General features: G+C 38.8%; 2 protein-coding genes across 4 annotated transcripts in view; one reads left to right on the top strand and one right to left on the bottom strand.

Annotated features, from left to right (window-relative positions):
- LOC121901499 (ecto-NOX disulfide-thiol exchanger 2-like) overlaps positions 1 to 25,114 on the bottom strand; it is a 195,316-nt gene that overhangs the window by 110,300 nt on the left and 59,902 nt on the right. The gene's annotated exons all lie outside the window — the stretch shown is intronic.
- On the top strand, positions 7,849 to 11,050 carry LOC121901500 (E3 ubiquitin-protein ligase TRIM21-like). Its single transcript, XM_042418304.1, has 2 exons — positions 7,849 to 7,926; positions 8,052 to 11,050. The coding sequence occupies exons 1-2, from the start codon at positions 7,918 to 7,920 to the stop codon at positions 9,687 to 9,689; spliced, it is 1,647 nt and encodes a 548-aa protein (XP_042274238.1). The 5' UTR covers positions 7,849 to 7,917; the 3' UTR covers positions 9,690 to 11,050.

Here is a 25,114-nt window from a genome sequence, read left to right as displayed (position 1 = left end):
AGAAAGAAGGAAAGAGACAAAAAGAAGGAAAGAAACTAAGAAAGAAACAATGACAGAAAGAACTAGACATGGATATGTTATTAGACAATGAATCCCTGGGCAAAGACACGCAAAAGACCCCCAGACTAAAGGCCATTTTTGTGTTACATTGTATTCATTTTGCGTCTCACTGTAGTCATTTTAGGTCTCTTTGTGGTCATTTTGTGTGTATCTGTAGTAGTTTTGAGTCTTAATAGTTTTTTTGCATCCCTTTGTATTTGTTTTGCATCTTTGTAGTCCTCTTGCGTTTCTCTGTTTTGAGTCTTTGTAGTTGTTTGAGTCTTTGTAATTATTTTTGCATCCCTCTGTTTTGCATCTTTGTAGTCTTCTTGCATATCTCTGTAGCTGTTTTGAGTCTGTAGTTGTTTTGCATCCCTTTGTATTTGTTTTCCATCTTTATAGTCCTCTTGCGTCTCTGTTTTGAGTCTCTGTAGTTGTTTGAGTCTTTGTAGTTATTTTGCATCCCTCTCTATTTGTTTTGCATCTTTGTAGTCCTCTTGCATATCTCTGTAGCTGTTTTGACTTTTTGTAGCTGTTTTGAGTCGCAGTTTACACAGTTGTTTTGCATCTCTTTAATCATTTTTGCATCACTCTGTAGTTGTTTTGGTCTTTGTTGTAGTTTTGTGTCTCTCTCTGGTTGTTTTGCATCTTGTTTTGCATAATTGTGGTTGTTTTATCTGTCTTTGTAATGCTCTTGCATCTCTCTTTGGTTGTTTTGTGACTCTCTGTAGTAATTTTTCTTCTCTTGGTAGTCATTTTTCTGCTCTTTACAGTCATTTGACTGACTTTACAGTAAGAAATATGAATAGTCACCTCATACTGAGGCTCTGGACCCCTCTGACCCCTTGGGACCCTGAGAATGTGCCCAGTAGGCCCATTCAGTAATCTATCCGTGGAACTAGAGGGTCTAGCAGGACATCTGGGAGATGGCTAGTTGACCTTTGAAGCTTCAGCACTGCATGGCTGGCTGAACACGCTGCTAAACCAATCGAGAGAGGGGATGGGGGTGGTGGGAAGGGGTGCAGTGGAGTGGGGTGGGTACTCTACGGGTTAGGTGTGAACCAGGCCTTTCTCACATTAATCATGGTCAGGTGGAACACTGAATGAACCTGAGCAGCCACCCCTCCCCGTCCTTTACTGCAGCTTAAAGATGATGGAACGCCACAACCCACTGGGGCTTTCTGGGAGAACATTGTAGAACGCTGTAGATTACTGGAGAAACAGTACCGAGGGATACACAAGGGAATGTATTTCAGAATAACACAGCAATACTTTGAACTGTTTCACTGGTCTGCTGAAGCTCACTAGCTTTTGCCTTCTCCTAGAAATCAATTAAAGAAGAGATTTACTAAACCTTATAGAAGTGTGACGACTGATGAGTATTTAAAAATCTCTCTGCCTCCCTGTGTGTCTCCTCTGCTATGGATCAATAACTCCTTTATACTGTCTATAATTGAAATGCAGGGAGCCTGAGGTGATTTAGTCAGCTTTAATTTCCTTGTTCGTTATGAATACAAATATAAGCCCAAGGACATCATATCTCCATTCATCAAACACACAAACACAGCTATTAACTGAGACGTGCTTCAGTATATGCATTCAATTCATCCATAAAGCATAGAAGGGCTGCAACTAACCTATTTTCTACCAATAATTGTCTCAATTAATCGATTAACCATCTATCTATAAAACATCAGAAAATAGGAAAAAAATATCCATTACAATTTCCCAGAGCACAAGTTGACATAATTTCAGATGTCTTTTTGTGTCTGAAAGTCGAAAATGTTTGTCAAATTTGCTTGAAAAATGATTGAAACAATTAATTGGTTATCAAAATTGTTCCAGATAAATATTCCGTTGATTGACTTAACAATTAATCATCTAATTGTTTTAGCTCTAAAGCAAATTCATAATATTCTCTGTAATATACTGTATATCCTAACATTTTTTTAATATTTAAGAAGCATCTCATTGGTTCCTATTAATAAACTGAATATAACATTCTCATTCAACACATGCCTGTGCATTAAGTCAGTTCCAGTTGGAGCAATATGTTCTTCCAGAGCCTTAAAGGGGGCTGAGAAATGTCCAGGATTCATATTAAATAAAAGGCAAAAACGCTCAAACCACTTCCCATCTCTCTCCCCCTACTTTAGTCAGGCAACTGTGCACTTTACCCTCAGAGAAAGGCAAAATTACAGGGGAAGAGGGGAAAGTGGTGGCAGCATGGTAAAATGAGGAGGAAAGAGTGAAAGGAGCGCAGGACCTTGTTAAAAGCCCCTCTGTGACAGCCAAGGAAAGGCTGCGGCTCAGAGTCATTAAATGTGGCTGAAGCTGGAGAGTGACTGAAAAAAGAGACGGAAGGACAGAAAGAGGAGGTTTCAGAGGGGTAGGGTGCTACAAAAGGAGGAGTGAAGTGCTGGTTTAAAAGGGGAAAATAAAGTATAATAGCTCATTTAGATTACTGGTGTTGGAAGAAAAACCAATGATCAGTTTGATAAACTCGAACTCCTACTACCAAACTTAACAGAGTTTTTACTGCAACACTGGAAATGAAACATTTAGCCTTGTGTCATGAAATCAGAAAATGGCTTGTAAAAATGTAAATAATATGACAGAGAATGAAGGTATGGAGGAAGAAGATACACAGTTTAAATTTCAGCTTGAGATTTTGTTAATTGAATTCGCCATGACCATTACTTTAATATAATCCTAATAAAACCTTTGCAGTAAGCATCAGTTAGTAGTTCACAATTCTTAAAGTTATCATTAATCTTTTTTTTTTTTAAAAAAACAATGAAAACAAAATAAGTTGAATGTTACATCAAAACATGAACTGCAGATTTACTTTCACCCTTACTTTGAACTGGAAGCTAAACTGCACAAACTGATGGTTTTTGGACAGAAAAGACACAAGGTTATCCCACTATACTGACACTGAACTTGAGAGCAAGATACAGTAGGCCTGGTTATATTTTCTTGACTTTGGTTCTGTCTGACATGTTTGCTTGATGAGCATCACCGATTTTTCTTTTCTTCCCTGTCAAAAATCTGTTCATCTTGTACTTGACATGTCATTTTGCTGTCTGAGTCTTGACAGCCTTGCTAGGCAGAGAATTCTTTTGTTTATTTATTGTATCCTCATTCAACTTTAGTTCCACTCCGCATTTTTCCCTTTGACATCAGCACCACCCCAGCAATACCTCTATGACCCCAAGTATGGCCCTCCCCTCAATATTAGGTCTTTTACACAACAGGAACTCAATGACTTGTAACCTGGAACTTCTCATAATCAGAACTTTTAAGAACCTGTAAGATATTGGTTCTTGGTTCTGTACAAACCAGAACCTTTTGGATATTCATCACTGAAACAGAGACATCACTTTGGTGTTTGTGTTATGGGACAGATAAAAATGGAATATGGGTGGCTGATATTAATTAACTTTCACGTTTACACATAACAACTTATAAATGTCAGTATCATTAAATTAATGGAAGGGCCCCACCCACAGTAGGAGGTTGAAAGACTGGCGCAAAGAGAGAGAATAAGATCAGTTCCCAACCTGCTGACACCTGGCTGTAGTGCCGGGTGTGTCCTTGTGGGCAGCTGACATGTCCCAAAGGACGCACCAGCAGTTTCAAGTCCCGCTCTCTCTGCTCTGTAACGTCAAACCAGCCCACAGCTCAATTCTCTCTGGAATAAGACTAACAGAAGGTGAAGGTGAATGTGAAGAATCTGGTGGAGATGCAGCACAATAATTTTTGAGTATCTTCCAGAAAAAATAAAATGAACGGATGTAACATCTTGCTGTGCTGCCATACTAGTTAGAAGGAGAGAATAAAAATAAAAACACCAGTCTAACATTACTGAGAAGCATAATTAAACTAGCGTACTCCCCAACACTGAGCAAACAAGCACAGTTTACACTTACAAATGCATAACAAGGCAGCAAAGCACACATGATTTTGCTTGTATATTTTCTTGCAGTATTTACTCTCTGTAAGTGTGTGACATGTCATAAACAAGCTGTTGCGTTTCACCTTTCTGAGAGCACCTGGAACCTGGATTTCATACCTCCTGAGCAGTGACAAAATTTAAGCGGAGGAATCCACTCTGAAAGTAGGCATCGGCAGAACCTGCGGTAATGGCTACAAGTTACGGTTTGTTAAGTTTCTATATATTGGAAAAGGCTTAACCTAACATTTAATCAAGCGCTACCATCACAGAATAAAAGCTTCACATTATCATGTACATCTGCAAAATCTGCATTTCAGGGTTTATGCTTGTGCAAAAATGTTCTACAATTTCACTAAAATGAAGGAAACAAAAAGCTGTTATTCTTGCTTACTCAGGATCCGCAAACAACAAACGCTGAGGAGTTTTTGACCTCTATAACATCAAAAATATTCTACCTCATTGAGTCTTCAATCATTCGATCCTTGTTGAATTTTCAGTCACGGACACCGACTCTGGCAAATAGCACAAATGAATAATTCACCAGTTGGAGCAGCCTATCAGAGAAACTAACTCCTCTGGCGGTTTGGAGCCATCTCAGATGGTGGTGTAAATCCAACAGTCACCACACGCTTAATGAATAAGAGTGTAGATAAAATAGCTCAACAGCCTTTACATTTGAAGCTAAGCTTTCTGATCCTTTCAAATCTCCAGGCACCCCTCCAGGTACGAGAAAATGTCCGGTTTGACTTCAATGCAGGTGACTAGAATCGATACAATTCAAAATACATTCAGGTCTCAAAGAGATTTCTCAGACTTTGACATATTAAAAACATTCTTCAGACACCAAATATATTCCTATACTGACAGACCTTTCCAGTATTCATTTTCTATTTTGGTTTCAATGTGTCACTTAATGAACCTCAAATAACTTCTTAGCTGCTGGTGTCCCACATTTATCCATTCCTTTTCATATGACTGTACAGAGCCTAAATATCTTCCACCACACTGAGAAGAAGATGAGAAATGTTCTGGGTGGAGAAAAGATGTAATATTACAGTTGAAGATTTGAGTGGCATGAATTGCCTCAAACAAGATCTGCTCTGAATTGACTTGCAACTCAGGTTCAGTGTTTCTACTTTGCCAGGCAATTTCGATGAAAAGGTAAAGTAGTATCTCCGCTCCCTCTTTCCAATGCTAAAAGCACTGCTTTTAACAAGAGCCACGGAAAAAAAAAAACTGCTTTTAATCTGTGAACACCCTGACAAAGATGGAGTTGTCCTCACAAGCTTTTGAACGTTTCAAAGTCATCCTATCAAGGAGGGAAATCTCAAGCTGAGTGTCTGGGGAACAAAAACACTGGAGGGAGAGGACTCTCATTTGGCTTCAGTTCTCCTATAGCAGCCATGTTCCCCAGGCTGATGGATGAAGGGAGAAACTCATCTCATGACTAATTATTTATCTTCCCTCCAGAACTGTTGTGTCTGGGGGTTGGAAATAACACAAGCCTCTGCTCTGACCAAGTAGTAAACAAACTAGAATGATGGAGGTGACTGAGTCTCCTCTTCCTCCCTCACAACACTGTACAGCAGGGCTCCCATACATACACCCCATGGACAAAATCTGACAGGTTATATTTTCACCTTCCTATGGCTGAGTATATTTCTTAGGAATTCTATTACATTAAGAATAGTATGGTTTTATTATGAGTGGATTTATTATGAGTCTAACAGCCTCCACTATTCAAGGCAAGACTATTACACCAGAAAAAAACAACTGTGTGATGTTAAGATATTTTTTTACTTAATACAAAACGTACATGCCATATTGCCATATTTATGTGGAGAGAGTTATCGGTTGTTGTAATCATTCCTCCTCTCTGAACTGGTTGTAAAGAGATACCTTTGTTGGGTGACTACACTGTAACAAATGGGGGACAAACTCCACATAAAAAATACATTCTGAGGCTAATATGAGATTCTAGCAGTCAGGGTTAGCCAAATCAGATATGTCCTTGTCTTTGTGTACAAATGGTCTTTGGCTGAACTTCTGAATACAGTTGTGCACAGGACAAGAGCTGTGGATTTTTATCTCTATCTTTTACAGAGCAGTTGCTGTTGCTTAATGGACACTGTGGAGGAATGATTACAGTGATCAATAACCCACTCAAAGAACATACGGCATGTGACTGTCATATTAAAATATACTTGAAAAAATCAGAGCCTATCCTTTAAGATGTCCCTTAATTGAGGAGATGAAAACCTCAGTATGTGGACAGGGAGTGCCCCCACACTTTAAAGTTTATAATATTAATATAATGTTGTTTTGTTGATGTATTTTCTTGTATAATCTGAGAGTTTAGCCTGTGAACTGTTGGCTGTGTTGCAGTTTATATTTTAGGCTATAGGATGTGCTGCAGAGACCAGGCTTTACTGGATATTTACACTCTTTTAAAACTGAGCAGACACGTAGCAGGAGGCATTCAATTCTAATAGAAGAGGTCTGTGTCCTCTAGCAGTTTGAACTCCTCTAATCTCTTATTCATGTATTGAAGGTGAGAGGACAAAGGCACAGTTACAAGTCAGAGCCCCATGGGTCAGAGGACAGGGTTGAGGAGGCGAAGAAAGCACAAGTTGAGAGATGGAAGGAGTGAGGGAAAGAAAAATGGGAGGAGAAAATCCCTCACTCCCTCTCATCCTGCGTTGAACCCATCAGTGGATCCTGCAGAGGAGAAGAAAGGCCTGGGTCTTGGAGCTCCACACAGACCTGGATCAAAGGGAATCCCCATCTGATCAAAATGTCGTTTGAATGTTTTATAGTAGCCAAGGCATTGAGGTGAGGCTTGAATAAGATGTGGCTCTAGAGAGCGTGATCAGAGGTGGCCTGTCATTCTCAGATGAGAATCTCACTTTGGGGAGGTTTTTTTTTTGTTTTTTTTCTGAGCACATGAACTTTATATACATAATTCAAAATTCTACATATGATTGGATTTTCAAAGTCTTGCTCTCTTTACATTATGTCTTGATATTGCCAGTCACTGAATTCATTAGTGCCTACTCAAGCTGCACCAGCTATTCACATTTACACAGCAAAGACTACAGCAAACACACGATTATTAAATAATGGAGCACTGAAATACTGAGATATGAGTATATACTGAGCATGCAGTGTACACCCACACACACATATTTAAACACATACATATGGAGTTTAACTGACATAAGAAACTGTCACTGGAAGATTAAGTACAACATATAACTCACTTTTTTTTCCAATTTATCAACCATCAGTCGGTTTTTAGATCCTAACATCAGCATACCTTCCAGCAAAGCGCACTTTGCGGATGAACCCACATTCAGCAAAATATATACATTCAGCCATGCATGAATGCAGCTAACGTGCTGAAACCTCCACACAAACAGAGACTCTTTCAGCTCTGACAAAGCCCTTCAAGGATGCTGGGAAGCTATTGTGTTCAAAGCCTTGTTTCCTCAGAGGAGAGAGCGCAGGACGAGTGTATTTACAGTTTATTGTGCAGATACTGTCACTAAGCGCTCTCATGTAATGCAAATGCACGCACATACATGCATACAAACTCATTTACAATCTAGCATGTTGTGTTGCCTTGGAGATTTCATTTCAATTGTGAATACTGTTGATGAGAGAGATTTCTAAAGCAGTGTGGATACATCAACAAGTAAACAACATATCTTATACAGCTAGAGTGGATCTGAAAGAAAAAACAAAAGAACACTAAACGTGGGTCACCAGTGAATTGAGCCAATAAAGGGTTAACTTGTTCCAGTTAGATAAGGAAATAGGAGGAGACTGGTACTCTGACCTCACTACCGAAAGAGAAACTAGAAAGACGGAGAGAGACGTTTGTTTTTATTTTCCTTTACACATCTGAAAGAAAAACCTACATGCCTCAGGTAAAGTTGCATTTTACCATATTTGCAATCCTGTCTTGAATGTAAATCAGTGCATTTCATACACTGACAACTGTACAGTAAACCTGGATTAACTCTTTTCACTATTTCACATCACATTTTTCTAGACAATGGCTCTTGCCAGAAGTCTAATGGCTGTGGAGAATTTCCAATGTTCCATCTGTCTGGATGTGTTCACTCAACCCGTGACTATTCCTTGTGGGCACAACTTCTGTCTCAACTGTATCACAGGCTACTGGGATACTAATAACACTGTCTATGTGTGTCCACTATGTAAAGAGGAATATAACACCAGACCAATGCTTCGGGTTAACATTATCATTGAAGAGATGGCGGCGCAGATCAAGAGGTCGGTTCAAGAGAAATTTTCTGGTAACCCTGAACAACCAGGAAATGGAAATGTGCTCTGTGGTGTGTGTACAGGGGCAAAGAGCGCAGCCCTGAAATCCTGCTTAGTGTGTGTCATGTCTTACTGCGAAACACATCTGGAGCCTCATCAGAGAATTTCAGCCTTGAAGAAACACAAGCTGATCAATCCAGTTGAGAATCTGGAGAGCAGGATTTGTGAGAACCATAACAGGCCATTAGAGCTGTTTTGCAGGGTGGATGAAATGTTTTTATGCGAAAGCTGTAAAGAAAGTGACCATAAAACCCATAACATAGTGACTCTAGAGGAGGAGGCTCAAATCAGGATGACCAAGCTGGAAATAGAAAAGAAAGGCAGGGATCAGATGATCCAGGCACGTCAGCAAAAAATTGACGAGATTCAACACTCAATGGAGGCTAGCAAAAATAATGCAGAGAAGGCACTGTCTTGCAGCATGCATGTGATGTCAGTTATGGTGGAATACATTAAGAGAAGCCAAGCTGAGCTGACTGAGGTAATTGAGACAAAGCAGAAAAAAACTGAAACAAAGGCAAAAGGCTTCATTAAAGAACTGAAGGGAGAAATTAGACAAATAAAGGAGAAAAATGAGCAGCTTAATCAGGTCTCACTCACCAATGATCCCTTTCAATTCCTTGAGAATATCTCACATCTTACCATCACTCCGCCCCAGGTTAAAGACTGGTCTGATGTGATGGTTGACAGTGATCAGTTTACTGTGCAGGGAGCCATGATCACCCTGGAGGAGACAGTAACTAGAGAAATAAAGATGGTGTGTGATCCCGAGTTGAAAGAACTAAAGAGGCACGCCGTGGATGTGACTCTGGATCCTGACACAGCAAACCCCTTTCTCATCGTTTCTGAGGATGGGAAACAAGTCACGCATGGAGACAGGAGGAGGAATCTCCCAAACAAACCAGGGAGGTTTGATCAAGTCTATAACATTTTTGCAAAGGAGGGCTTCTCCTCAGGGAAATTTTACTATGAGACACAGGTTAAAGACAAGACTCAGTGGGATTTGGGGGTTGCAAACCAGTCAATCAACAGGAAGGGGGATATAAGACTGAGCCCCGAGAATGGATACTGGACTATTTGGCTGAGAAAAGGAAATGAGCTTACTGCCAATGCAGGCCCTGCTGTTAAACTCCGTGTGAAGGAGACGCCACAAAAGGTTGGAGTATTTGTTGATTACGAAAAGGGTCAGGTTTCCTTCTATGATGTGGACAGCAGGGCTCACATCTTCTCCTTCACCAGATGTAACTTCACCGAGAAGCTTTTTCCATTCTTCAGCCCCTGTGCGAATGACGGCGGCAAAAATTCAGCCCCCTTGATCATTACGCCTGTAAAATACAACAGCTGAAACAACTGATGGCTGAAAAGAAAGAGGGGGGGAGAGTTGTAGAGAGATCAAAATGTCAGAACGCTGAAATGTTTTTATCTGTGTTTCCAGTGTGTCATTCTGTTTCTCCCATCCATCAGTGTCAATCCTGTGTGTCACTGTGTATCGCCTGTCACACAGACAGCTGTAGATCTCCACCAGACTCTCTATTCTGCCATCAGGACGCTCACTACGCATATAGACATAACTCTGGGGGACACTGATACAGCCATTCTTAAATTACAAAAACATATCTTTATGAGCTGGCTGTTAATTTTGATACTTTAATGCTGCTTTTATCTGCCAACATGGCCATACCAGTACCAGAGCTGGGTCATTCACAAATTATTTATAGTATCTGTTTTGTTCTGCTATGAGTGCCATATATCAGGACTGTATATTTATCACATGATGGATGGGCTTGGTACTTGCAGCTGGTAAAAATAACTATTTTTGTATTCACAAAATACTTGTCTACCCACCTGACAGCACTACCCAAGGTGACCCCTAATACTGAACCTGCAATGGAAAATAAATCAGCACTCTGGTGTAATGACAACAACAACAGCATACAGAATCGAATACAATAAATTAAACAGCTCTGGAGATTCAGATTTTCTAATGTGGCTCAGGATATGAAATTATGGTCTCTATGACTTGTTTCCCTAAAATAAATGTTATTTAGATGAAAGGGTAGTTATTGAATGGATCAGCCAAAATACTGGAGTCTGACTGGCACATAATACCATGTCCTCTAATTAAAATTAGGTAAACCTGCAAGGTGCAGGCTGTGGTTCAAATGCAGCAAATCTGCCTGATTAGGGGACTTAAGCAACTGTTTATTGAGCAAAGACAATTATATTATCTGTTCACTGGTGGATACATTTTAATTCTCTGTTGTTGTTTCTTTTAGTTGTGTATCTATTTTGTCATGTCTCTCAAATGATGTTGTATGTTTTAATCTTCTTTTTAATTTTGACATAAAGTAGCTGAGGAGGTTAGGAGAGTAACAATAGGTCCCTCGGCTCAGCAAAGGATGGAAATTAATGAACCTGCCGCATTTAGGAGGGGAGGGGCAAGTTTTTGTCCCAGCTGAGATGCATCAAGGAAACTTGAACTCTGTATGAACTTTGCACAGTTGCTGGGCAGAAAAGCTAAATTTAAGACATTGTTTTTTATACAGTGAGTCCAGAGTCACATATAGATCCAACAAGCATTTTGTTAGTCCGGGGATTTTTTATTGATTGTGTGCCTTTAACTTTTCTATTACTTGACTTTTAGTCTTTTACTCCTTTTTAGAGGAAACACTGTTCATGTTTGATAAATACTTTTAACTGCTGATGAATACTGCTTTACATGCTTAAGAAAAACTTAGATATTGATAACATTGAGTGAAACATTTGATCTGAGTATCCAAGTTTTACATATTTGTATAAGTTGACTGAAGAATGAATTTACCATTAATTTACTCAGCTTTGATTTTGATTGATTTATTGATTCATTATCAGTGAGCTCCAGATTTTGTTTGAATTATTGATTGATTGTTGCTTAGTTCTTGAATTTGGAGTTGTGATTCAGCTCATGTACAAAGTGTTATGAATGCATTTTTAATCTGCCTCTAATTTATGACTTATTATGACTGTCACCTTTGGAATTGAGATGACATTTCATACATTTTTTTAAATTTTTAATGATAAAAATATAATTATACCTTGCAAGACAGCTGGATTTGTGAGGTCATGACATCATGAGATCATGTGAGAATCCATCTTGCCTGGCTTCAAGTTATGTGCTTATATCCTATCAGTGTCCCATGAGGATTCTTGTGTGCCTTCATGAATCCAGCTGCCTCGCAAGGTAAGACGGTGATAGACAGATGGTTCATCCAATCACCTGCCAAGTATTTTTTTTGAAAGTGCCTGCCTTTTTCTAAACGGTTTCCAAGGAAGACTTCTCAGATAGTTCTGTGTAACAAACCATCTGGCGTGTCAGGTTAGTGAAAATAATCACCAGATTAATTGATAATGAATGGATTGTAAGGTGCTACCCTAGTACATATGGAACAGTACACATGTTGATAGACAGAAAGGTATCTGATGTCCACTATTTCATATGTGACTAAAACATAATGATGAAAAAAATAAAAAGAGATTTGAGGAATTGCAATAAGTGATATACTTGATTTCTTTATTTTGGACCAAACATTTGATAAAGTCTCTTATATACAAAATTCTGGCAACAGATAAAGAACTCTGAATTACTCCAATATGAAATTAAACTGCATCTGTCACTTTGCGAAATATAAACACAAATTAGAGACTCTCTTGACAGCCTGAGACTCCCACAACATACAGTTTGCAATTTTGCAACCACCACTCACAAAATAATCCATTACATTTCTCCCCATTGCAATTTGAAAAACAAAAACAATGTTAATTCAGCCTTTCACAAACAGGGGAATGAGATTTTAATGATGATTTACATAGATAATTGCATGCCATGTCTCAAGTGACAACAGGTTATCTACACAATGGGAAATATGTAGATGTTGCATGAATAGAAATCTTGGGTTACTGTCATGCAAGCATTAACAGATTTGTTTTATCGTTTACAATAGTCAACAGGTTAACAGGTATTACGGGGGAACTTTTGATTTGACATCAACCTTTTATTATGTCACCAGATGCAAAAGATGGTGGGGATTCATCACCCAGCTCAAGGACACTTCAACATGACAGCTTGCTCAACATCATCAGAGTTCGATCTTTCTTTTTATTGACTACTTAATAAATCAATTTCAATCAATCAGTCAATTGTTAGTTGGTCTGACAGCAAGAATTCTGAAAGGCTACATGACGACCGAACTATAAAAAAAGCAACAGTCACTTGTCTTTTCCTAAAAGTATTCAAAATATTGAAAAGCTTAGATCAGCTTTCCTACACTCACAATCTTTTCTTACTGTGGCTCTGTCAAGGTTTAATTGGCTTGAGGTTGTATTGTGAGAAGACTGAAACTGTTACAATGCAAATTAGCCCTTTTCAGTATTTTTAAAATGTTCTTTTTTCTTCACAATTCATGACTGACAGTATAATTTTTTATGCTACATCATCTAATGCTGAACTAACTGCAGTAAAAGCCTCAAAATGGTCAGTTGTGGTTTAAATATAATAACTGTAATTGAAATCTGGTCCATTTTAATATTGTCATGGAAACAGGCTTGTTATAATAGGTGCTGGAGACTGTTTAAGCAGTCTAACGTTTGTGTCAGGAAACTTTTTATTTATTAAAAAAAAAAAATCACAGTACTACTGTGCGAACATGTCTGTGGCTAAATGCTTCCAGTGCAGGTGCATATTGTGAAGCCAACACATCATGTGTAACTGCTATTGATCCAGTAAATGAATGAAGTCATGCTCCTTCAAAACACCAGCATCTTTTTAACTGTTCGTTCTGTTCACTTACTTTTAACAGAACAGCAGAGATAAGGCCATCCTGGACTGCTGATTTTTAGAAAAAGGATAATTCAAGCAGGATGTGCAGGGGCTCTGAGGCCATCTTTGCTATGCATTGTTTGAAAAGAGACACTGCTGAGAAGAAGTGCAAGAGTGAATAATGAAATCTGTATGTGCATAAAAAGATCATAATGTGTTTGACAATCCTAACCCAATGACACAAAGCTTTCTATTAAAGTGTGCATGGTACCTTCATCTATGACTTTCCACATATTAAATGCACTAATTTGATTCATTAGTAGCCTAATTTTATACTTAATCTTAAGTATAGTGACAATTGGTGTCACATGGTTGAGATAGACACCTACAGACCTTTGAAAATTTGTGTCCATTAAGCTGCATTCAGTATCATTACTGTAGTCTTAAAGGACCACTTTGCTGATTTTCAGCCTTATCTCAATACATCTGAATTAGGGATATAGTGTGAAAAACAATAACAGTTTTTTTTTTTTAATGTTGTCTGTGTCTCAGGGGCACAGCTTCAAAATCTGTTGTTCTTCCGGAAACCAGTGACATCATTGGTCCCCGAAAGGACTACAGGCTATTTCAACTCTCAGACTGTTATTTGTAGTGTCTACCATCTACCATGTTACGCCAGCGATAGGGGAAAAGCAGACACTAAAATATCATACTACTAAATACTTTAAAATATCAGCATATTTGGAAGAAAACTAGTGTCATGATACAAGGTTGAATATCACCCTGTAGAATCAGACACTACAGTTTATGGATTTAGTGTCTTATTCTACAAAGACCGGAGCAACACAGCTGCAGCTAAACTAAAGTTAAGCTGCTAAGTTTATCCGTGATTCATCCAGAAGAGCTGAATCTAACAAAAAACAACTAGCTTTACAAAATAATGTCAGAGCAGAGATGTTGCAGTACTTTTAGGATTTATGGGGCCTAATATAGTGCTATGGTGTCACACAAAACAGAGTATGGAGGATAGAGCTACGGTACAGACGCTGCCGAAATAGACATGCTGCAGCTGGGGGAGCTTTGCACCATTGACCCGCTGACTAGTGAGGATGGACAGTCAGAAAAAATGGAGACAGACTTCTGACAATATTATATCACACTTTAACTCACACTTAATGCAGTGGCTGCTAACAGTTACATCCAGGCCTTTCCTGGCGCTTCAGCACCGACTGTTCAGATAGGAAGTCCCCGGGGAGAGGGATAGCATTTGCCAGGCAGTACTTCACCAAAAAGTATGACGTGAGAAGCTTTTACTCCAAGGGTGATACCCAAAATGAAACCGCAAAGCCCTCTTCAGCAGATAAGTGAGTAACACCATTGAAAAAGACATCAATTTAACATAACGATACTTGGTGATGCATTGCTTGTTAACTAGTCATTTAAGTTACATTTTTACTGAAAAAAGTCCAAATTTACCTACAAAATAGGTGCAGAATTAAACGGTGGCTCCTGACGTTATTTCATTTTTAAAATATCATCCATGTTGCTTGTCATACACATACAAACAAGTTTGGCATGAGTGTAGATAGTAACTTACCGTATGCGACTCATTATGCTTTGTCAGTCCAAAATGTGTGTGCAACTCTCAGTAAGTTTGCATTTATCCACAATTCCAGTGTGCTGTTTGTGTTATGATATTTGCACACCGGTATGAATGAGGAAACACATTTTGTAGTCTCAGTAAAGTACTCGTATTTTACTGTACTTGTCAGCTGCGTCCATAAGGTCATTAGTATCTGATTGGACAGGATATGCGCAATGCATCCTGGTACATGTAGGCGCTCAGCTTTCTCAGTCAGGAATTTCTTGCTTCAATTGACCACATTTACCATCACATAAAAAGTGGCAAATTTTCCCTTTAACTATGTGCACTTTTGCAGACAGGATAACATGAAAATAAGATATACAGTATATTTGATATGTTGCATGATATATTTTTAGTCAAGTCAGGTTTATTTATGGAGCACATTTAAAAACAACAGGTGTTGACAAAAGTGCTTTGCAGAAAAATGTAAAATGTAATGCAATGTAAAATGCAGTTAAATATTTTTAGCCATGGAAGTGCCTCTGAAACAGTTTAGGGAATGGGATAGGCATCTGTCTAGGTTCATTTGGAATAATAAAAGGCCCAGGGTTAGATATTCAACAGCTGCTCGGGGAGAGGGGGGGCATGGCTCTGCCTTGTTTTAAAGATTACTATTTGTCAGCTCAGCTGGGGCCCCTGTGGTGTTGGTGTAACCCAGTTTATGAAGCTAAATGGAAAGAGATCGAGTTGTCTTTAATGGACACACCTATACAGTTGGCACTGGGATGCCTCAGCAGAGTAAGTGAAGTACTTCAGCTCCAAAATCAGTGGGTTGCTTTCTCAGTGAAACTGTGGTTACAAGCGGTTAAGAGGTTCAATCTCCACAGAGAGATGAAGCTGCTGTGCTGGCCTGCATACGATCCACTCTTTCTCCCAGCAGCTTTGGACCACAGATACAGATGGATGGCTAAGCAGGGCATAACTTCTTTGTGTCGGATGGTAACAAACAGAGACTTTAATGATTTTAAGGATAGAGAGCTGGACAGAGGAGATTTTTTTCGGTGCTTATAGTTCCGTAACTTTTTTTTAATGGAAGTGCAGAGCCGTGACTCTTTGGAACCCTCTAAAATAATTGAGGTATTTATTGATGCATACAACTCAAAAAACACCAAAGGCATCGTAAGTAGACTATACAAGGCTATCACTTCAATGAATAAATCCTCAACAGATAACATAAAGGAACGCTGGGAAAAGGAACTAAACATGGTAATAACTGAGGACATGTGGGCTAAAGCATGGGAAACCCAGTCTACTACTACAAGTTCATTTCTTTGGAGAGACTTTTGCTGGTAAACTCTGACCCATTTCTTTATTACCCCTTATCAAAAATCAAAATCAAGTGGGACACGACACTTTTGCTGGAGGGAGTGTGGATCAGATTCGGCAGACCATGCACATATTATCTGGTCATGCCAATATGTTCAGCCTTTTTGGAAGGGAGTGGGAAATTTAGTATCAGAGATTCTGGACCTGGACACTGGTTTCTCTTTCAATGAGCTATACCTCGGACATGTCCCTCAAGGTCTTAGTAAAAGCGACACATATCTCTTGAAGATATTTAGAGTTGCAAGTAAAAAAACAATAAATAAATGCTGGCTTCAGAAGAATCCCCCCACCATCGCTGCCCTCATTAGTATAATCAACTCTATCTGCCTGATGGAGAAAATGACTTTCACTCTTCGACTTCAAAAAGAGAAGGGGGATGCATACTGGAACAAATGGGACTGTTACTACCAAATAGACATTGAGTAGTCATATCTCTCTGTATCTTCCTGACACTTTTTGAATTCTGTGGAACGTACCTATGATTGTTTCTCCTTTTTTTTGCGTACTGTTGTGCCCCAGACCTCCCCATTTCTGTTTTCTTATTGTAAAAACTGAAAAAATGAAAGTGGAAAAAAAATATATATTTTTAGCCATGCTAGCGGCAGAGCTCCTGACAGCCCTCAGCCTCAGCTGTACTTTGTGTTTAGTGCTAAATTGCAAATGAAGAAGCACCTAAATCACATCAAATTTCTGCTGGTGCTGGTAGCCTTGGAACTCTTAACTGCTTGAAGGAGGAGGACCGCACACAGACTTGCTCATTTAATCAACTTTCAAACAGCATTGTGCTGAATCAACACTCAATGTTTCAGCTTGCATCTTCATCAGGGGCCAAACAGGAATATTGGGTGGAAAACCACTTTTTATATATTTTCAAACATTACACAAGGCATCCTGTAGGATAATTACATTATTCAGTAATCAAGCCATCATCTGTATTGTTACCTCTGTTTGCTTTACACATTGTAGTACAATCATAAATCAATCCAGCCAAAATAAGAAACAAATCAAATTCCATTATAACTTCCAACAAATTGTATAGAAGATAAATAATAACAGTTAAGCTTAGCTTGTAAGGAAACACCTGAAGTCTAGGTCTTCATTCAGTCCATGTTTTGATAGTGTGTTTAATTTATGTATCCAAAGTGCTTCACGTGTGCATGTGTTCTGAATTCGCAATTTTCAATTGTCGTTTTGTCTTCCCCACATACATCAAGCCACATGGACATTTCAGCATGTAAATAACCCCACTGATGGCATATGTGATACATCCCTTTACATTAAAGGTCTGTCCTGAATGGGGATGCCTGAACTCTTTTGTGCGGGTATTGTTATTGTTATTGCACATGAATAATGAGGAGAATTCACATTATCACGGACTTCAGGGTGAATCTGAAAAGACTGCAATATCTTTAAGATTTTTTCCTCTCTTGTATGCAAAAAGAGGCTGGTGTATAAACAAATTTCCAATTCTTTCATCGGATTTCAAAATGTGCCGTTGTTTTAAACTTTTAAATGTCTTAAACTTTTAGTGCTCAATAGCAAATCTTAACACAGTAAACTGAGATGCTGAACATGGTAAACAGTATACCTGCTAGATCTGCATGTTAGCGTTGTCATTGTAAGCATATTAGCTTCAAAGCAGTGCTAAGTAAGTTGTCACAGAGCCGTTGGCTGTAGATTCCTCGTCTTGTTTAATAATAAAAAATACCAAAATATGCCTTTACTCTAATGCACATGACAACTTGAAACTTCCTCGGGTAACAAGACATCTGGGACCTCTCAGGTCTCTGCAGGCTCTGAATGAGGTTTTCCTTCCAGTCATTCTCTTGTTTGATACACTTGTGTCAAAGTTTATTAGATTATGAATACAGACTCTCAGTACATTGGTCACGGTAATTACACTGCATTAATGAATGACAATATGTGAAAAATACATTATGTGGTGTGTGTGTGTGTCATGTCTTTCTATCTTTGTGAGGGCAAATTTTAGTTTAAAACCATCACAGTGAGAACATTTCTGCATTGTCTAGATGGTCCTCATAAATTCAAAGAGCTGTTAGAGGTTTAAGAATTTGGTTTAGATTAGGGTTAGAGTTAGGGTTAGGCAATTAATTATGATGGTTAAGGTTAGAATTAGGGGTTAGAGAAAGCATTATATCCATGAGGGTCCTCAAAACTATAGAAAGACAAATGTGTGTGACTGTGTGGATGTGTCCGTGTTTCTGTTGGTGTTATGCCTTTGTCCTACAGTATGTGTATCTAATGAAGTGCCAAATGTAATGAGATAAATCTATCCATTAGGGTTCCTTAATGAGACTAAATCCACATGGCTGCTAATGAGTTGGTGCTCCATCAGTCGTCCTCAGAGAGCTGGAGGACCTGACTGAGACTGGAGACGACCCTGAGTCAGACAGACTCAGACCCTGTAAACCAGTAAATCCACAGCTCCAGCTGTTTAGATCTCCATCATTTAGCTGCTGGTCCTTCAGGGAGTGACTTCAAGTTAGCAAGCAGCAACAACTGATAGACACTGGAGTCATAGCCGGCACTGAGAACACTAATCATCTGTAATCATTGATCTGCCATTACTAGGCCATCCTCATTAGCCTGATGGAACAATGCTCTGTAGAATTCTGTTGTTACTGATATATTATTAGCTTTCCGGCTACTGCTGTGCTAAACACGTGCTTTCTACACAGGCACTACATGCTGTGCACATCTGGCTAATGTAACAGTATAGGGCTGAAACGTTTACTCAGTTAGTTATTCAACAATAAAAATCTTCGATTCAAATACATTTTTACTTGACATTTGATTTAATCTGCGGAACCATTATGTAGCGAACAAGTCCACGGACATTTATCACTGTCACGCCAAGACCTGATGCTGTGTTTTGACCTTGCAATGGAAGAAAGACAGACATGGAAGCCAAATAGAGAAAAGCAGGGTCCAGCAGTAAAAATGTCAGAAACTGTTTAAGTTTTAGCTGCATTTCAGTTTGAAAGGGACTGCATAGCTGGATTAGCTGCACTTTGCACCATAGACTGTATATAAAGATGGACGTAGCAAGGCATGACGTCACCTAGGGCTGTGACGATAACCACATTTCCACGGTCATGTGATGCCTACCACAGGGTTGAGCTCATTACCGTCATTTTCTTAAGTCAACCATAGTGGTTGGTGGTAGGTACTTCTGTGTCTTTATTATGCAATCAAATAGAATAGGTCTGCAATCAAAAAATATATTTGAGAGCAAAAGTATCAACATTGCAATCAAAAAATGTTTTATTGCAAGTAAAATTAATTTGTGATTAAAATGCCTATCAAAACTTTCGTTTGCAAATCTAAAAGTTTTGTTAGCTGTTGCGCTGAATCTTGTGGGTGGGACCTATGCTGAAAGATGTAAGACACATCTCTATTGGCCAGTCTTGATCGGAGTGACAGCATAGCAACATCCACAGTTAGTAAACGAGAGAGGGAGTTTTGTCCATGGAGAAGACAGCGGGAGCGGAGATGACAGAAAATCAACGCGCAAGAATATTTACACATAACTTCCATTTTCATAATAGCAAGAATGTTATGTTTGAACTGGTGCGTTTAGATTGCTTTTGTTTAATGATCTGTGATATTGTGTGATACTGTAAAGCCCACATGGCAGGCATCAAAGCTACTACTCATCTCTATATTTTATTAATGGAGTAATAATTTCCAAAATGACCACCAGCACACTTATTAGAGGGCTTGAGTGATTGAGACCATAATGACTTGTTGAAAAAATTATTCACTCAGTATTTAATGAGAGAAGTTGACCCTTTTTGAATGGGAGTCTATCGGAGCCGGGGATTTTTTGGAGCCGGCACCTAGTGGCCATCAGTGGTACTGCACTTTAAGGGACTTCCGCATTAGCTTCAATTTCAAGCCATGTTTTTTGGCTGTATTAAGCCATAGCAAGCCTTGCTAATTCTGTATGTAGGAATCAGAAATTCCTTCTCTTTAGTGACATCTGTGTCCGTTAAATGAGGTGCAGTCAACATCTTGGTGCTCGGGCGCATGCTCACAGCATGAGACTTTTGCAGGTGATGTCTTTTTCCTCGCTTACACTTCTCATAATTACACAAAAGATTTCTAACGTTGTGTTTTGCACCATGTATCTGCAAAACATCCACATCCCAGCTGCACTGTGGCCGCTGACCGGTGACAGCCAATCCGCACCACCTAACTCACACAGATATGCGTTCATCAACTACCTGAACCTGACCCGACCCTAAAACCGCCAAAAAAATTTTTACCAACCGTGTTTACTAAATACCAGTAGACTTAGTGAGCTGCAACGTGCTGCAGCTGGGGAGCAACAAGCTGTGTCCAGGCGGCAACAAGCTGTGGTCAGGGAGCAACAGGCTTTGTCAAGGCAGCAACGAGCTGTGGCCGGGGAGCAACGCGCTGTGGCCGGGGAGCAACGCGCTGTGGCCGGGGAGCAACAGGCTGTTATCGGTGAGCAGCACACTACAGTCGTGGAGCAACAGGCTGTGTCCGGGCAGCAGCAAGCTGTGTCTGGGGAGCAATGCACTGCAGTTTTGTTGTGAAATGTGTGCTTCTTACGACCTTTGGACTACCAATAGGAAAAATAAAAGGGGTAAGCAATCACCCTGAAGCGTGTTTTTTGCTCCTTTGTTGAGGAAATAATGTTTTTTTTAGCTGTGTGAGCAGGGTGTTTCTAGTCAGATAGCACTGTTTTTGTTGTATGGTTATGCCGGTCGTTTGTTGACGTTAGTGGGAGAGAGGCAAGGCACTCGAGAGAGCACAGAAACGTCACTTCCTTTGGATTTTAGAAGAAAATCCGGCTTGAGTCCTTCTCATAGAAATCAGTCCATAGGCTGTTACAGATAACCGAGAAAGTTTTTTATTTCATTTTTTATGTTACATTACTACCCGTTCACTCATTGGCAATAAAAAAATAATAATGCATGTAAATTGCTTCATAATTCTACATATAGAACCTTTAAGTGTCTGTTGTCTTAGGATTGGTACCGAAATGTTTCAATCCAGTTTAAAAGAAACCTGTCATTTCTAAGTGGAAAGTGTCAGCAGAACAAGAACTTCAAGCCGTTTATAAGAAAATATACCAGCATAACAACAGAAGGATGCCAATACTTACATTTTTACATTTACATTTTGTCATTTGGCAGACACTTTTATCAAAAGCGACTTACAAGTGAGGGAAGACAATCAGTGACGCCGAAAAAGTCGTGGTACAAACTCTTAAGTAACTGACCAGGTAGCAAGTGTAATGAGAAAGGGCGCTAGACAGAAGGTTTTTTGTTGTTGTTTTTAATATATAAAATAAGAAACAGCAGGAGGAGGTCTTGCGGGTTCTGTTTTTATTTATAGTTTTTATATTACTTTTATCACTGTGAAAATGATAATAATTGATATCTGGCCTTCTTAATTTGTCTAATATTTACATTTGATCTTTCAAAAATACACACAAAAGAAAAAAGTAAAGTAGATGTAGTAGATGGCAGCTGCTACATTAGCTGTTTTTAACCACAAGAGTCCCATAAACTGTGACTTAAATAGTTACACTACACGTGCACCTGTCGCAATTTACATGACTGTTGCTTGTCTGGCTATCTCGTAATAAATTTAACAGTCGCATCTACAAGAAGGACAAACTGAAAATGACTCTGCACACTGTTTTTTGTTCTCAGTTTGTGTTTGTTCATGAGGAATCATCTCTGGTTACGAGAGTTGAATTGCTGGTAGTCGACTGAACAGTTTCCACATTTCTACTTTGAAAGTTTGTCCTTTAAAATTTTGGTGAAACTCAAACATACAATGTACAAATAAATAATTAGAAGAGCTGTTGGGTTTGTTTTATTCATGTATCACCCCTAATTTTGATGGTCATAGAGGGCAGATAAGTCCATTTTGCAGAAAAGACAAGACAATTTTATTTACAGTATGTAGCTCAATTCATTATAGGTAAACGTGTGCTTTACATAAAATGGATACAACATCAAATATTTGACAACGTTGTGTTTCGTCATGATAGTGCACTTGCACTGCTTTAATGGAACCTTTATTATAAAAGTGTTCATAATTTGACTAAATGACAGAAAGGAAAATAATGGATGAGAGACTTTGCTCTCTATCTCTAAGATAGAAGGAAAGAACTGTGGCTTTTCCAGTGACAGATCAGATTTGTGCTCCACAAAGGCTTTGATCTTAAGGCTTTCTGACAGGCTTTAATCTGAGCAGACCACACACACACACACACACACAGACGCACGCATACACACACACAAACACAGATATTTTTTCATTGAAGCCACAAAGTATAAAATAGACTTTTGTGCATTTATTTCTGTCTGTTTGTAGTTTTGAGAAAAGTCAGTACAGTGACAGTGCTACAGTGAATTCTTCCAGAGGACACAGAGGTTAATAAATAACTGGAAGAGAGCACTCAGTAGAGCGCAGATCTCCGCCAGGTGTGTACAGTCAAGACGGTGGCGAATATAACAGAAATGGAAATGAATTCATCTTGTATCTAACTTTAGTGGATCATAACATATCGGGTATGGAATTAATCAGCAGATGCTCCAGTTCAAGATGAAATCAAACTTTTCTATGGATCTCAGTTTTTGAGCCATGACAAAGGCCAAAACGCGGCCTGCAACAGACTAAGCAAGCCTTGTTTTTAGCCTAGCCGATTGCTGGAAATGCCTTTTGCTATGTTGTAACACATATCGTAAAATAGCGAGGACGGCTGAAAAGACGAAAGTCTAAGCTTTACAATAGGCTCATAAGGAATGGCGCTATAAAGTAGGTTTTTCAAAAATTGTTTATCACTGCAACCATGAGAGGTCCTTGAGCATACAGTCATAAATGTGCACAAATAATATTAGGCTGATAAATCCAGTGGTATGGATATACAGACACAATGACACACACACACGACCTAATGCATGAACCCCTCCAGGCTTACACCTGGCAGAGATAACAAGAAAGGGTATTTAAAGAGGAAAATAAAATGTGAAACCATGCTGAGATCATCTATTTGCTTTATACAACACACAAATTGTGGTGAGTCATACCATACTGTAACTCTGGGACTTCTTTTTTATGATGACCATTGAGCTTTTATGAATGTCCCTGCTGCACCTTTTCTTTTAGTTATTTTCACTGGCTCTGTTGCAGCAGGTGCAAATTTATCTCCTCCAAATTTATATTTTTGAACAAAGGAGGGAGAGACCATGGGAAGAAGAAAACCTTAAACCAACAAAACAATAAAGGGAGAAAACAGAGAAGATGCTGATCTTTAAACTCAGTATGACAAACCGACAACAACAGCACCTGGTAGAAATCTGCCTCTAATTTGAGAAACAATTGACTACAAAAAATGATAAAAGACAAAGGACAGCCATGGCAGATCTGCCAAACAACACTATTTTTCTACATATTTCGCTTTCTAACTTTTCATCATTTTGCTGTAAAACATTTTTCAGGCACCAGCTGTTCCTCAGTTCAAGCTTGGCCTAGTTAATTTTAAAAGTTTACAGAATGGAGTAAGTGCACCACTAAATAAAGATGGGTTGTAGCACAGAAACTTCTTCTTAAGTAGAGATTTGTTAGTGTTAGTTGTTTATGCCTTCTTATTAGATGTAACGTTTATCTAGGTGACTGAAACAACTGACAGAACTAGCTTGCTGCAGAAAATATGATGGCAGCAACTTAGCAGTGGATTTGCAAATAGCTGGTGGGATCCAACAGGGCTGTTGCTCCACACAAGGGTCGTGTCCTCTGTAAGCTTTTAGCCACATGGGGGGGGGCTTTACATTTTTCAAATAAAATTATACACCTGATGTGTTATTTACTGGCTGTTTCTATTGTTTTTAGCTGCAGTAGCCATGTTTAAATTTGACAACTTTTAGGTCGATGAAGAATTTCTCTACCAGAATTTGTCTGGCACTGTGAATGCATTTAGACCTTGATGTAGGGAATTAAAATTTACAGACAATATAATTTAACAGTTAAGTGAATTGTGAAGTTTGAAAAATCCAAATAATAAGAGAAAAACTGTCAAAAGGAAAACGTTTGAGCAACTTGGACTGATGACCTCGATATTGCAAACCTGTCTTGGAGTTTATTCTCAATTTCTTGAGTTATACAAATGGTTTGACCATGCATTCATTTTTGTCAGAGATCTTTATTATATGACACTATTGGAAACATCTTTATCCATTCATATGCGTTTTAAACAGCTTCTGGATCCCAGATGGCTGAGCCTACCCCAGCATGCACTGGACGAGAGACAAGGCCTTTACTATCCATAATGGAGAAACAAGTTATATTTCTAAATCGAGCTGCCTACTAGTCAACCTATCATAGGGAAGGGGTTCAATAGCATTTCATCAAATCCACTTATTGAATCTTACCAGGTTCACCTTTTAACTTTTGCAAGTAACTAAAGGCTAAAATAAGTACAACTCAAAGATGTCTTTGTACCCTCTGTTGGCTGAGAACACATAAACATAACTCTTTGTAGTGGCAGCCTAATTAATGTTCACAATCTGTGCCTAAAACCTGAAAAATGAGGTGAGCAGCATAATATATGAAATGTTAATTAAATGTATCTGACACATTCAATTCAAAACAGCTGTAGCCTACTTACTATAGCCTACCTACTTCATGAGCTACTTTCTCCAAATACTGACAGTTTGGATCCAGAACTCTGAAACTGATCAGATTGAAATGTTGATATGATATACAGCTGCAATGATTACTCTATTACTTGATTAGTTGCCAACAAATTAATTAATCACCAACTATTTTGATAATCCATTAATCATTTTAAGTTATTTTTTAAGAAAACTACTTCCAAAGTCTCTGATTCCAGCTTCTAAAAATATGAATATTTTCTGGTTTCTTTAGTTGTCTTTGACAGTAAACTGAAAATCTTTGAGTTGTGGACTGTTGTGGACAAAACGAGACATCTGAGGACTTC

Source organism: Thunnus maccoyii, chromosome 8, assembly GCF_910596095.1.
Source record: "Thunnus maccoyii chromosome 8, fThuMac1.1, whole genome shotgun sequence".
Taxonomy (NCBI): domain Eukaryota; kingdom Metazoa; phylum Chordata; class Actinopteri; order Scombriformes; family Scombridae; genus Thunnus; species Thunnus maccoyii.
Note: the sequence above shows the minus strand (reverse complement) of the source record. Positions and strands in the feature narration are given on the sequence as shown.